The 14,396-nt window shown below is 35.1% G+C and overlaps 1 protein-coding gene across 3 annotated transcripts; it reads right to left on the bottom strand.

Moving 5' to 3' along the window:
- Nucleotides 1–657: 657 nt before the first annotated feature.
- On the bottom strand, nt 658–11,523 carry LOC132303087 (uncharacterized). 3 transcript variants are annotated; one of them, XM_059800166.1, is made up of 9 exons: nt 11,321–11,523; nt 10,003–10,352; nt 9,373–9,406; nt 8,797–9,024; nt 2,829–2,918; nt 2,057–2,122; nt 1,883–1,974; nt 1,732–1,779; nt 658–1,072 (listed from the first exon to the last, which is right to left on the bottom strand). In XM_059800166.1, exons 2-9 carry the CDS (start codon nt 10,323–10,325, stop codon nt 955–957), a joined length of 999 nt encoding a protein of 332 aa, XP_059656149.1. In that variant the 5' UTR covers nt 10,326–10,352; nt 11,321–11,523; the 3' UTR covers nt 658–954. The 3 variants fall into 3 exon arrangements, with proteins under 3 accessions (XP_059656149.1, XP_059656150.1, XP_059656148.1); XM_059800167.1 differs by lacking the exon at nt 11,321–11,523 and adding an exon at nt 11,160–11,301; XM_059800165.1 differs by lacking the exon at nt 11,321–11,523 and adding an exon at nt 10,722–10,889.
- Nucleotides 11,524–14,396: the final 2,873 nt, after the last annotated feature.

Genomic DNA, 14,396 nt, shown 5'->3' with positions numbered 1-14,396 from the left:
TGTCCAGAGCTCTGACATGTGTGTCCGTATCGGACATGTGTCCGACACTGGTACGCTGCTACACATTGCCATGTCGGTGCTTCATAGGTTAGAGGTAGTTAGTGGTGCATTAAATGCAAAATTACCCGTTTGAATTCAAATTTGGCATAAACCAACCGGCTGGTTTAGAGTACCATTCGACTAATACAATGTATCAGTCGGCTTCTAGGTTGTTTTAGGATAAAAAATGATGTTTAAGATCATATAGATGTGAATTTCAAAGAAAGATTCAAAATTCTTTTGACATTGAATCCTAAACCCTTACCAACCTATCTATCCCATTCTTCAAGCTTTGGCATTGATCATTGAATTTTGAGGCTTCATTCTCTTTTTTTCTTCCTAGATATCTTTTCTACTATTTTTAGTAATCACATAACACATTTGAATTTGGGTTCAGGAGTCGACGGCAAATAATGCTGCTTAAGGAGAAAAAAGTGAAAAGAAAAAAAATAATTACGAAGACAACACATAAGAAAAACATGATGCTGGAAGTACCAAAATGGAGCCCGGGATTGGAATTGAAGAAAATTTATTTTAAAGTTTGAACTCATTTTTTCCCGGTTCTTCCAAACGCAACATTGTAGAACAAAATTGCATTTGCAAGGAAGAACACCAATGTTTAGTTCATTATCCTAGGAATAAACCATGCATCATCATCATGCAACAAATTGTATACCGATTATTCCCTCATCGAAAGGTTCATTTTCTATAGCATCATCAGTTCTCCCAGAAATAATATCAAGAGAAGAAAAAATATATCTCTACTCGATAACTACCCAGTTTTTTTTTACAGTTGGACTACCTGTGGAATCCCCTCTAAGAAAAGAAGCTTGAATTACTGTAGGTGAGATAAGAGAGGAAATGGAGTTGGCACCAGTGCTTAACTTGTCTCTGGTGCTTTGCCAATTAACTTTCTCACCTCATGCTTCGATAGGAATTCGGGAATGATCTCGAAAACCAAAATTGCTTCATCTTTACTATCAGAGCGAAAAAGCCGTAGCATGGGAGATGCAGCAATCCAATTGCCAAATACCTATAAATTTTTAATGTCAACAGAACATGATTAAACTCATTCACTACAACAAATATTACTATTACTTTATTAGGTAGAATTCTCTCCCATAATAAATTCCAAAAACAGTAGCCATCAACTCTTTTAACTGACTCCACTTTTTATAGAATAGATAAACTACCAAAAAGAATATATATATTATAATATTAAAAGTACAAAGAGACTTTGAGTTTCTATAATATATTTATTTTATTTTTTAAAAAAGTTTCTAATCATATTTTGAGTTCCTATCATATATATATATATAATTTAAATAAGTCAGTTTTTAAAGTAAGAAGTCTTTTTAAAGTAAATAACTAATTGAAACATATATAATATTATTATTAAGGAACTCATTTTGATATACAAATTTAAATTTTATAATTTATATATATTTTAATATTAATATTAATATTAATTAAGAAATCTTTTTAAAGTTCTAAAAGAATGATGTTCACTATCCCCAAAACGATTTTTTTTGCTAATAGTTTCTTGTTTGTTTATGTTGGATATTGATCTCAAACAGAGCTAATGGATTGGATTAGATACATGTGACGATAGCAACAATAATAAAAGGACCTATAATACTAGTAATTATTATTATTAAGGAAAATATACATGCATATGACATAAATACATACCACAGGGGAGCATATGGGGATGACAAGTCAAAAAATGCGTATGGCCACCTGCAACAAGAAATTATTATCATGAATTGAAACTAAATTTTGTCAATGGCTTAAAAAGACTAAAAAAAAAAGGGGGGGGTAAAATAATTGGAATCCAACATACCACAGTGAAATAAAAGCATGGGTGATCCATTGGAAAATGACGTATATAACTGTCCATAAAACAAAATACGCTACTCGGAAGAAAGGGAACCGCTGGGAGCAGAAAACTTTTGGTGGTCATGGATAAAATATCAAAAATAAATTGGTTTTGAAACATTATGAGACTGTAACATACCAAGCAATTCAAAATAACTTCACCGAGGAGGAAAACAACGTTGATTGAATGCATAATCACCATCAGCTGCAATTAAAGAACATTTCCTCAACCCGATCAACAAATAAATAAATAAAAGCAGATGTAAATCATTGTACGTTTTGTTGTATAAATTTTTTATGTGCATGAATGTTAGCATGAAATATGAATGATGCATTCATGGATGCTTGTGTCTATGTATATGTTCAGCATCTAACTTACTACATTCTGAGAGGGGTCAATTAATGACCATTAAATAATGATACGGCAATTCAAGACAGGGATTTATAACTAACTGCACTGAACTTTGTCAATAATTTCCAAATATGCTCTCCAGGATCATTTTGCCAAATTTCTGCTTTTTATTATTCATACAGAAAAATATCACACAATGGGATGAAAAGAGGATTGGTCTCCACTTGAGTTGCTGAAAGAAACAAGACTTATTATTATCATTAGTCACAGGAAACTCTTCATTTATAAAGGCATCTTCAAATGTTTCCCTTTTTTTATCATGCAGAGGAATTGAATAATTCAAATGCAATAGTTTATTTCAGTGTTAATTGTAGTTGTTCAACCTCGACAATGATTCCCATTCTTCTTTCAAGTCAAAACAAGTTCATGGCTGGGGGCCTTTTCAGTTCACATTTGTAAATGTGTATTCAAGTGAGAGGCTCCTTATATACAAGTGGTACTAGAACCCGTCATTAAAATAATAATAAAAATATGCCACTAATAGAGGGCTCAAACTTACAAAATTCAATTTGAAATCTCTGTCAGTGAGAAATGGATAGATCACGAACCAAAAGACGCTATCAGTGAGCACCATGGCACCTGCACACATCTTTTCACAGGAGGAGAAGAAAAGAAATGAAAAAGAAATCTCAACAGGATACTTCTGAAATATCTATACGTTGATAATTGGAAAAAAAATAAAAATTAGATGACAATACTCAAACTACAGATATAGTGCTATGTTATTTTTGCACAATTAAATTTACAAGAATACATTATTATCCAATTAAGGCCGCTATTGAATTTGACAAGTTATAGTGCAATTTTTCTCAATTGATTGATAACATTTTTGGTTCACAATCTACTTTTCAATTCAAGCTAATTAAAACAGAGTAAGTGATACCATGCCAATATCTGGTATACTATAAATATCTGATGCAAGATGTTTAACAAAAAATTTAACAATTTTTATTTTACTAAAAGCAATAAAAAAAACTGTCACTCACGAAAAACAATATTAATAAATAATTACTCAGTAATAATTATATTCTGACAATTTACTTGGGAGCGAGTTTCTCTTTTCTCTCTTCACCAATCCTCGAACTCCCGACCTAAGGGTTGACTACATAAGCCAACTCCCAAGCAGAAGAGGCTTGAAGAGGATTGGTACTTGGGAGCGACTTTCTTGTACTTTATTATCGCAATTACATTTTTTAAAGCTAAAAGACAGAACCTTGACATGGTACCCTGAATATATTAGCTTAAGTCGATAAATAGGAGCCTTCATATTGTTCACTCTTGATTAGTCACAAAAATCAACAATGAAAATGAAAGAATTGGACCACTTCTAATGGCGTATAAAATTATTCTCTAACTCTTAAATATGTTTGATGTATGTTTTGTTTTTGTGGACTTCCCTTAATTAAATTTCTCTTAATGAACTCAACCATTCTAATAAATGTATATTAGAATAAGACTTTTAATTGGCTAATGTATCATTGTGATTGGATGTTGATATGCTTTAAAAGTTCCATTCCTTTCAAGCCTGGTTGTCCAAATGATACACTTTTTCTGAAAAATATTAAAAACTCCAAAAAATTCTCCACTCTAAAGTATTCCGTACAAGTATTCCTTTTAAATAAAAACCTAAAATAAGAAATCCTAGTTCTAAAAACCGAACTGTGAAATAATTTTAAGCTCCTGTTTAAGAAATGCTGATTTGATATTACCCCTAATACCTAATTGATACTGAAGCTGAGGTGCAAGAATGTGACACTAGAGGGTTGATTGAGGCTCCTCTCAAGGTGGCTTTCTTTGTGTGGACTTCGGTTCTAGGTAGGATCTTAACCCAGAATAATTTGAGAAGGAGAAGCCAAGTGGTGGTCAATCGTTGTTATATGTGTCTTCGTGATGAGGAATCAGTGGATCATCTTCTCATCCATTGCTCTTTGGCTAGAGAGTGTTGGGATTTGATGATTAACTTATTTGGGTTTTCTTGGGTTATGCCAGGATCTGCTAGAGGGTTGACTGAGGGGTGGAGAGGTTGCCCCCACAGTCAAGATGTGTGGAGGGCTACGCTACTTTGTGTGTGGTGGTGTATTTGGCTTGAAAGGAATATGAGATATTTTGAAGGAAAGGCGATGTCGATTTCGGTGCTTAAATTCTCGATTCTTTCCACTCTTGTTTGTTGGGTTTCAGGGAGAGATCATAGATTGTTGGAGGAGATTGTTGACTTTTTGGCCTCCTTGAAGGCTTGAGGCCTTTGTGGTCTTTTGTTTTTTTCTTGGGATCCACTCCCCTTTTGAGCGTTTTTAAAAAAAATTTTATTTATCAAAAAAAAAGAATGTGACACTAGAACATTGTTGTAGGGTGTACAAAGTGAAAGTGTGAACGAAGACAAGGAGGCTCTAGAAAAAGACTCTCTCTCTCTCTTCTCCCCCCTAGGATTTGAGTGCAATGCTCTAATGGCCTATGATCATGGAGAAATATGGTCGCTATATTTTTGGCCACGCGGATATAAGAATAGCTTTGTCTGATGTTAGAGAAATTATTTAATGGTCCTGGACCAAAACCTACTTGGTGGTTTAGTCCAATCAAAACCCATGTTAAGGTTGAAAAATTAGATGGTCCTAGACCATAATAATTTCTCCTGATGTTAATGGTAGAAATTAGATGGTCCTAGATCATAATAATTTCTCCTAATGTTAAGGTTGACATTAGTAATGGTGTATATGGTAATGTTAATGATGGCTTCGTGAAGAGAAGTGGGGTAAAGATTGAGGACCCAAGATGGCGATTGATGGAATGGCACTTGATACAACAATGTAGCTCTTGCATAAGATTTTTATATATGAATGGGCATTTAAGATATCTTTGTCGGGTTTATTCTCATGTAAGAATAACTTGCAACATTTTTTGATTGAATTATATTTTTGAAGGGTCTTTTGCCTCTTTTTTGGACATTTCACGTTTTAATAACTATTTTACTTCATCGAGTTTCATGCCAATGACATGGATTAAAGTTAAAAAACATCTTCGATTGTCAATGTGAATAACATTAAATCATTTTAAAGTTAACTTCAAATTTGTAACACTAGTCAACTTAACTTTAAAATTAATATAAATATGTAAAAATATTATGAGAATTTTAATAAAAATATTCATGATTACAAACATAATAACTAAAAGAGCAATGCTACGATGAGGGAACTCTCACGATGAGCTCGCGCCCTCATCCATTGGATGGAGTGCATGACATCACCTAACACTTGACACATGATCCAATGAATAAGGAAGCAAGCTCAAGTGAGAGCACCCTCATCATAACATTTTCGTAATTGAAATGAGTTCGGTAGTCCACTAATCAGATATCTTTATAGTTATTTGACCAGTGTTCCCATTTCCGACCAATTATAAAATTAAATTAATTTACTCAAGTTATCAGTGAATAGGTGATGAGCACTTCACAAAGAGGGTTTGGGATCCAGTCGTGGATAGGTTTGAGAAGCGGTTGGCGGGGTGGAAGAAGCAGTATTTGTCCAAAGGGGGGCGGGTAACTCTGATTAAGAGTACCCTTTCTTGTCTTCCCACCTATTTTATTTCTCTGTTCCAAATTCCTTCCTCGGTGGCGGAGAAGATTGAGCGTTTACAGCGCAATTTTTTGTTTGGGGGGGGGGGGGGGGGGGGGGGGGGGTGAGGGAGCAAGTTTGTAGGCCGATCCGGAATGGAGGGTTGGGGCTTAGAAGATTGGTGCATTTCAATAAAGCTCTCCTTGGGAAATGGTTATGGAAAGGCATTGGCTTTGGAGGAGGGTCGTGATGAGTAGATTTGGGGAGAGTAGAGGAGGGTGGTGCTCTCTTGAGGTGCGTGGTCCTAAGGGTGTGGGGGTTTGGAAGTTTATTCGACAGGGCTGGGTTGATTTTTCCAATCATGTCCGGTTTCGTCTCAGAGATGGTAGGCGGATTAGTTTTTCGGAGGATGTCTGGTGTGGGGACATCCCTTTAGCTCTTGCTTTCCCTCGACTGTTCAGGATTGTTTCGGATAGGCAGGCCAGGGTGATCAACTGTTATCATCTTGATAATGGAAGATTGGTTTGGGATGCTCGATTCAGGCGTCTGTTTCAGGATTGGGAAGTTGACGATGCCATCCGTCTCCTGGAAGTGCTGTATCGGCAGGGTGTTATGGTCGGTGATTCTAATGTTTGGATTTGGGCTCCCAATGCTCAGGGCCGCTTTGAAGTGCGGTCTTTCTTCAGGTGTCTCACTCAAGAGCCTGAAGGTCCTTTCCCGTGGAAGGCAGTTTGGCGTTCTAAGGCTCCTCTTAAGGTGGCCTTTTTTGCTTGGACCTCTATTTTGGGAAAGATTTTGACTCAAGATAATTTGTGAAGACGGAATCAGGTGGTGGTTAATCGGTGCTATATGTGCCGTCGGGATGAAGAGTCAGTGGATCATCTTCTTTTACATTGTCCTTTGGCCAAGGAATGTTGGGATTTGATGCTAGGCTTGTTTGGTTTTTTGTGGGTTATGCCTGGCTCGTCCAGAGGTTTGATTGAGGCTTGGAAAGGCTGTTCTGTGGGGTCTCACACTCGAGACGCTTGGAGGGCTACGCCTCTTTGCATTTGGTGGTGCATTTGGCTTGAGAGAAACATGAGATATTTTGAGGGAAAAGAGTTACCTATTTCTGTTCTGAAATTCTCCATTGTTTCCACTCTTTTTTGTTGGGTTTCAGGTAGAGATTATAAATCTATTGAGGACATAGTTGATTTTTTGGCCTCTTTAAAGGCTTAAAGGTTTTTGCCTCTTGTTGTTCCTTTGGGATGCGCTCCCCTTTTGAGCGTTTTTTATACAATTTTTACTTATCAAAAAAAAAAAAAAAAGAAGTTAGAAGTATGTTTCTTGTAAATGTCACAATTCTTATATTCCAACTATGCTAACTAAAACAACTGGTCATCAAAGAATAGATTCTTCATAATAAGGTAGTTTATTTTGTAGCTAATCTCTCGCATGCAATATGAGTGTTTCAGCTAGTAGGAATAAACCATCATAGCCCTCACACCAAATCTACCCGGGTAAGATGCAATAGTGCACACTCCTCACCACACATGATCTCTCTCCATCTCCTTTCCACTTCTCTCAGTGTCGTGTCCCGTATCCGAGTCCCGTGCTTCTTAGAATTGAAGTGAGTAGAGGAAATTTGGTAAGTTCTATAAAACTGCTACTTTTTCATGACTAGGAGACATCTAATTTTTTTTATTTTTTTTTCATAAATAGGAGACATCTGATTGGTAATATTGGAGGAATGGGTGACACAAAACAAAATAGGGATTGCAAAATAATTTGTACAAATTCACTTCTTAATGACAAAATAAGTTTGAGAGCCTATTATTAGCCCAATATCTAGAAAATGAAAATTTAAAAATGGGTTAGCCTAGTGCACGAGGCTCCCACCACTGCATGGCCAAGAGAGGATCAGGTGTATGCAGCCTTAAGTCCACATTCCCATTTCTAACCCATGACCTCCAAGTCACAATGGAGCAACCTTAACGGTGCACCAATGCCCTCACAAAATGAAAAATAAATAGAATAAGAAATTTAGCTCAAACAAATCAAGTTTTTTTAGTTAAAAATTAAAAGACAAATATCAATCAGGATGAATAAGCACAAGGTATCATTGTTTATATAAAGAAGGACAGCATAAACAGCGAACCAACGTGGTTAATGTTAAGCTTATGACTCACATATCACAGGCATGTTTGCGTTCTACAAGCACTTCCACTAAGTAAGTGCTTAGTAGCCTTAGTCTCAATTCATCTCCAATAGAGGACTCCAAGACATTTCTGGTCCACCACTGACCATGCATGCTTGGTTTCCAACTTTCCATACATCTTGATTAAAAGCTAGCCAGGTTAAGATTGAGCATCATATCCCTGATTCCCTGCTAGTATTTCTCTATGCGGGTTTATATCAAATGTCTTTGGCCCATTGATGTCCATCGTTTATTTATAATGTTATGCCAGGACTAACTGTTGTTTCCACTTCGGTTTGGAGGTAAAATCATAAACGGATATGCTCAAACAATTCAAACTGTTATATTTGAACACAAATGGTGACACAGTAATTTTAACATTACTTCCTCCCTAACAATCATATTTTCAATAGTGGGAATAAAAACAAAGTTCTTACTCAATGTTTGAAACCCAAACTGTATGTAGATCCGTGTAGAGACAGATCGCTAGGCTAGCAGTTCAACTCTGTGGGTCATAGGTTTGAGCCGCGAGATTATATAAGAAATCAGATATTATATTATTAAATAACTGATTTCTCCAAGATAATGGACCAAGAACCGAGAAATGATACTGTTGCATTCTAAGCACGATCTAGAGAATCAATAGATGACAACTGAATGGGAATCTTGGATACTATTTTGTATAGTTACAAGTTTCTGTAAATTAGCTCAGGGAAGAAACAGAATTGATGGAGAGCACTTACCTGGAAAGTAATTTGAAAGGTATAGCCCCATATGCTGGCAGGTTTACGAACATGAGGTTCTTCATGGGTATTCAAGATTTTGGACACGGTGGGCATATTTTCATTTTCCCCAAAAGTGGGAGCCACGTAAGTGCCTCGCTCTGCATCTAAATCCACTCGATCAACCCTATCACCACCAACTTCATTGCAATTTTGGCAACATCCATAAATGGATAATGAAGATCCAAGCTACAAATTGGAATTGAGAAGTGAGAACATAAGCACCATATTTACATAACAATGAACATTCCTAAGTCAAAAATTGACATTAACACAAAATTTAAATTAAAAGAAATTTTGAACAATTGAATCAATGACACTTACATTTTCATTTTTATATCGGTGGAAAATTTTATTCTATTAATTATCTGAACAAACATATACAATTACTATATAGGCCCTTCTTCTTAAAGTTCCAAAAAGTTGAAAATTAAAGAGGTTCATTAAATTTCCATGTCTACCAAATTTAACCAAATACACACACCCACACACACATAAACAAATCTATGTAGGAGCGTTTAGGGATGGAAGAAATACCCCAAAATATATTGTCACCAATGCAAATGTCCACCTGTTCAGCACCCCAAAAAAAAAATGTCAGCAAAGTGGGCAACATTTGATCCTTATTTTTCGTGATCAACCATTTTTTCATGTCATGTTCTTCTTCTAATGGAAGGATTTCAAAGTCTTCACATTATAGGTTTAGTTGAAAGTAAAATGGAAGATTCTAACTTCTTATAGAATGCTCAGAACATGAATGACAATTAAATAAAAAAACAGTTTAAGCAAGAGTCAGAAAGAAGCCTACCTAGCCAAGAATTATTTTCAAATTAGTCAAAATGTTCTTAGGGAAGGTTCAAAGTTTAAACTGTGTAACCAAGAAAACTAGAATTTGTGGAGACAATAATAAATTATTGTGGAGACTACGACAACATCTTATGAAAAAAAAGGTATGCATAACAAAATAAAAAATAAAAAAATTTACATTGATATATAGAATGCATAGCCAAAAGAAATCATTTATCTAAAAAACAACTCTCAACAAATTGCCAAATTTGGGCTTCTCAAACTAAAAATAAAAATAATCGTCCAAACCTCACTACGTCCACGTTACATTGGAGCCATTATGAGAATAAAGATGAAAAATCAAGATAATAGATGCCTTACTGAGTATAATAATAAAATATGCCGCCTCCATCAACAACAACATTTGCGATGAGTAATGCTAAAAGCACACTGAAAGCAGTTATTCTATAAGCAAGTAACCAAGCGGGATGGATTGTTCTCAAACATGTCTTCCAAGCTTCATCCTTGTATGAAGACCCTGCAGTTTCTCTCTGATTATCTCTTCTTCCATTACTTGATTTGTTGAAACCTTCATATTTCCATATTAAAAATGCTGATGCTACCATGGCTGCTAAGACCCATATTGCACAGAGGAGGAACCTCCAGTTTAGCCAATAACTAAGGGCGGTTGTATTGTCAGTCATGACCTTCCCAAGTATGGTTTGACAATTCTGTTAAGAAACCCAATGTTATTTCTATTTGCGCCACATTGTTGATTCTATTTCACAATTATATGACAAATTATTTCCAAAACTTTATCTTGGAAGGATAAATGAATAACTGCATTGGATTTACTTTAATCACTAAAGCCATTAGCATGTAAACAATAGGAGGTAAAAGTTTGGGAAAGAACTCCAAATATCAGAGAAGAACAGAGAGACAACTAAACCAAACTTTGGCTGATAGAAGCCGTATGGCATTCCAAACAGAAGCAGATGTTTGATGATATACAAACAAGGTGAACCCAAGAAGGTAGCCCAGTGCACGAGGCTCCAGCCAGTGCAGGGTCTGGGGAGGGCTAGCAGTGCACACAACCTTACCTCCGCATTCGGAGAGGCTGTTTCCTGACTCGAATCCGTGACCTCCAGGCCACAATAGGGCAACCTCACGGCCTGCCCTATACCCACTAATCTGTACGACAGAACACATGCTAAAATCAAAGTCTTCCAACTGATCAATTGAATCAAAACCATACAGCCTCCAAACCAAAGTCGAGAAAAAAAGGAAAATTGTGACTTATTTTGAAGCCTATATGATTCACAAGAACAGAAATCTAGTGGAGCACAAGAAAGAAGCAGATAATTGGGTAAAAAAGTATCAATAATTAGAAACAAAAAGTGAAAACTATATGTCAAAATTGAATCACAACCAAGATAAATGCCCTTAGTCCCCACCCAAACACTACAATTTTGTTGTTCATAGGCAACATACACTAAAACCCAACTATTTTGGCCACATTAGTATATGGGGATGCTTACAGTTCCTCAAATGAAGCGCGAGACTAAAAATAAGATGCTTTGCTACTGTCTGTACTTTTAGAGAGAGAAGATTAAAGGGTCGCCTCCCCTTCTCTCTCTCTCTATATATATATGTATATGCGCGCATATATGTGTAGAGATAATCAGAACAATTCGGTTACCTTTTCTTTTATGGAATCAATCTTCTACCAACACATTCTTTATTATTTTGACATTTTCAGGGGATCGATTGCCTGGTTCACTTGAAGACGAAGTGGACAAACAGAAACTAGTGTAGCTTCTGGAGAAAAGCCAGGAGAGAGAACCCCACACACACCTCCACATAGAAAGTCTAAGTTGGAACGGGTACACACTACACAAATTCCAAATCAATTTGACAACTTATGGAAAACCTCTTTTCTAATTAAAAATATGAGTTAAATGATCCGACAACCATGTTAGCCTTGATTAAGCCTAAACCTTCCTTAATTAACTTTGCCAAACACTTCTTTCGTTAGTTGATTATTACAGTAAAAAAAAAAGTTAAAAATCAATTAATTAATGCCAAAATTACTGTTTATCAAGTATTTTAATTTAAACGCAAATATCAAACCTAAATTAATTTTCAAAAATATATATATACATATCAACCTAAATTAACTTAGATATATTATTTTAATTTAGGCATAAGCCGTCAATAAATAGCGCAGGTACCATGTGTAAGAATATGGAAGGCATTCGTGATTGAGTTTCCAATCTGATTTCGTTACTGATTTCTTCTTTAAATTAATCTAATGAAATTATTATGAAATTGATTAATATTATGAATATGTATATTTTTAAATCAATTCAATAAAATTATTATGAAATTGAGTTTGAGTCCTGATACACAATTAGCTTATTAAGTCAAGAATATAAATTGACGAATACATAATATATTTTATATAATGTTCATAATATGATGTCATCTTTTTTCTCTATTTTTTTTTTTTTTTTTTTTTTTCTATTTAAACTTTTTTTTCCCCAATAGTTTATATATATATATATATATAGCAAATCATCGTATACATTGAGTTCAACCCAACAATGAATGCACAAAGATTGTGAAAATCACTTTGCAGTTAACTCCTCCACCACGTTACTAGCCAAATAATCTTCATATAATCTAATGTTTTAGTTGAACAAAAAAACAATTGTTGTTACTAATAGGCCTATGGCCTAACGATATAAGGTTCTCACTTCTCAAAATGAAAGTCAGGGATTCGAACCTCAGTGGAGTGTTTAATAAATTTTTCAATTTTTTAAAATAAATCACGACTTTTTTGTCTTGAAATAATTTTTTTTTAAAATCTTCTAAAATGATTTTTTTTTCTTTTTTTTTTCTTTTAATTATCCGAACTCAATATGCAGTTTAAAATTAAGGGTGAATCGAATTTGGATGGAAGATAATTAAATTAAAATGGATTTGAAATAAGTTCTTGTACGTTGAATTTAACTTGGTTTAATATTCACTTTTAGTCCATCTGAAATGTGTCCATCGCTTGGATAGCCCGAATGCAGAGGCAGAACTAACTTGAGCCGTTTTTAGCATCCGTAAGATAGTTAAGATCATGAGATTGATTTTAGGTTTAAATCTTAGATGGGATGCAGATAAAGATTTTACCCGAATAACTAAAATATATGAAAATTTTATAACTTTTTATATTTTTATGATTACATATTAATCATATAAATAAGATTAAGATTACAATTACTAACCTAACTTGGAACACAATTGCTTTAAAAGTTTGAAGAAAAATTATAATAACTTATATCAATTTAAGTTTATAAACGAAATATTTGAATATATAAGGAATATTATTGAATCCACAAGTTTTAATTTTTTTTCAAGTTATTGTAATTTGGGCTTGGCGCACACTAAAACCTTGGGTCTGGTGCGGGTTTACTTACCATTTTGCATGTCCAACTCCAACCCACTCTAGTCCACTCTTACTCCAATGGGGAGAAGGATCATATTAGAGAGTTCTTTTCTCATGTGAATGACCTGTGCTTGTGAGGGTTGATATACAACACCACCTAATAGTTTAAATTTTTGAGTTTGATGGCAAGCGGCCGATCCAATACCTGGAGTAGTACCAGAATGGGTGACCCGCTAAAAAATCTCTAGACTAAGGAGTCAAAAACGGACAATGTTATATCTGGTCAGGGTGAGAATTGTTACAAATAGAATTAAAACCTAATCCAGTCGGAAGTGTGGCCAACGATGACATTAAACCCAAAGGGAGTGATTTTGGTGACCTTGTGGACAGGTGTTTGTAAGCGTGTGCACGTGGCACCAGTAAACTACCACACTGAACAAGTTATAAATGCACCCACATCGTCTGAGTGTGAATATGACAAGTACTATATGTAAATTTAACACTTCTATGACACGTCTTTTAAAGTCATAATAACTGTAAACCCACCAAAACTTCAAAGTTAAGTGTTTTTAATCTGGAATAGTATCAGAATGAGTGATTCCTTATAAAGTCTCCGAAGAATAAAAAACGAACAATATTATATCTCGCTTAGTTACAAATTATAAAAACAAACCCAATCCTTAATTGTTATCACCACAAGCGCCTATTATTAGAATATTCTTGTCTCACATGAGACAATTACTTTTGATTTCCACTTGTAATTTGTTTTAAACTTTTGAATTGGATGGCAAATGTCCCACCCAATGCACCGATACATAAGCATCTGACTTCATTCCATGAGGTCACTTTCCCACGCAGAACTCGTCAGACGTCCCGACACTCGGCACAAAAATTAACACTTCTAAACTTACCACAGCACGAAACCTCCCATCTGACACTGGCCTAAACCTCCATATAAAAACCTATGTTCCCCACCACTCTTCCAAACCACCTCCATTTCGACAACCTTTTATTATTTATTTATTTTTGCAGTAAATAAGTACGTAAATAATAATTACATATTCACTTGGGGCATGCCCCAAGACCCACACACAAAATGGTCACCAAGCCCATTAGGCAACAGAACCATCAAGTACAGAGTCTAAAGACCAAACCAATATAGAGAGAGGTGTGTATATATATATATATATATATATATATATATATATATAATGGCTCAAGAATTAACTTGATCTTGTGAAAGTGCACTCTGCCAGTCGGCCAGCATACTTGGCTTGCACCATGCTGGTTTGTCACTTCTCTTTTATTGTAGGAAAGATCTCAATTCCGAACGTGCGCA

The sequence above is a fragment of the Cornus florida genome, unplaced genomic scaffold, assembly GCF_030987335.1.
Source record: "Cornus florida cultivar Cherokee Brave unplaced genomic scaffold, ASM3098733v1 CherokeeBrave_3.0.0_Hap2_Chr04, whole genome shotgun sequence".
Taxonomy (NCBI): Eukaryota; Viridiplantae; Streptophyta; class Magnoliopsida; order Cornales; family Cornaceae; genus Cornus; species Cornus florida.
Note: the sequence above shows the minus strand (reverse complement) of the source record. Positions and strands in the feature narration are given on the sequence as shown.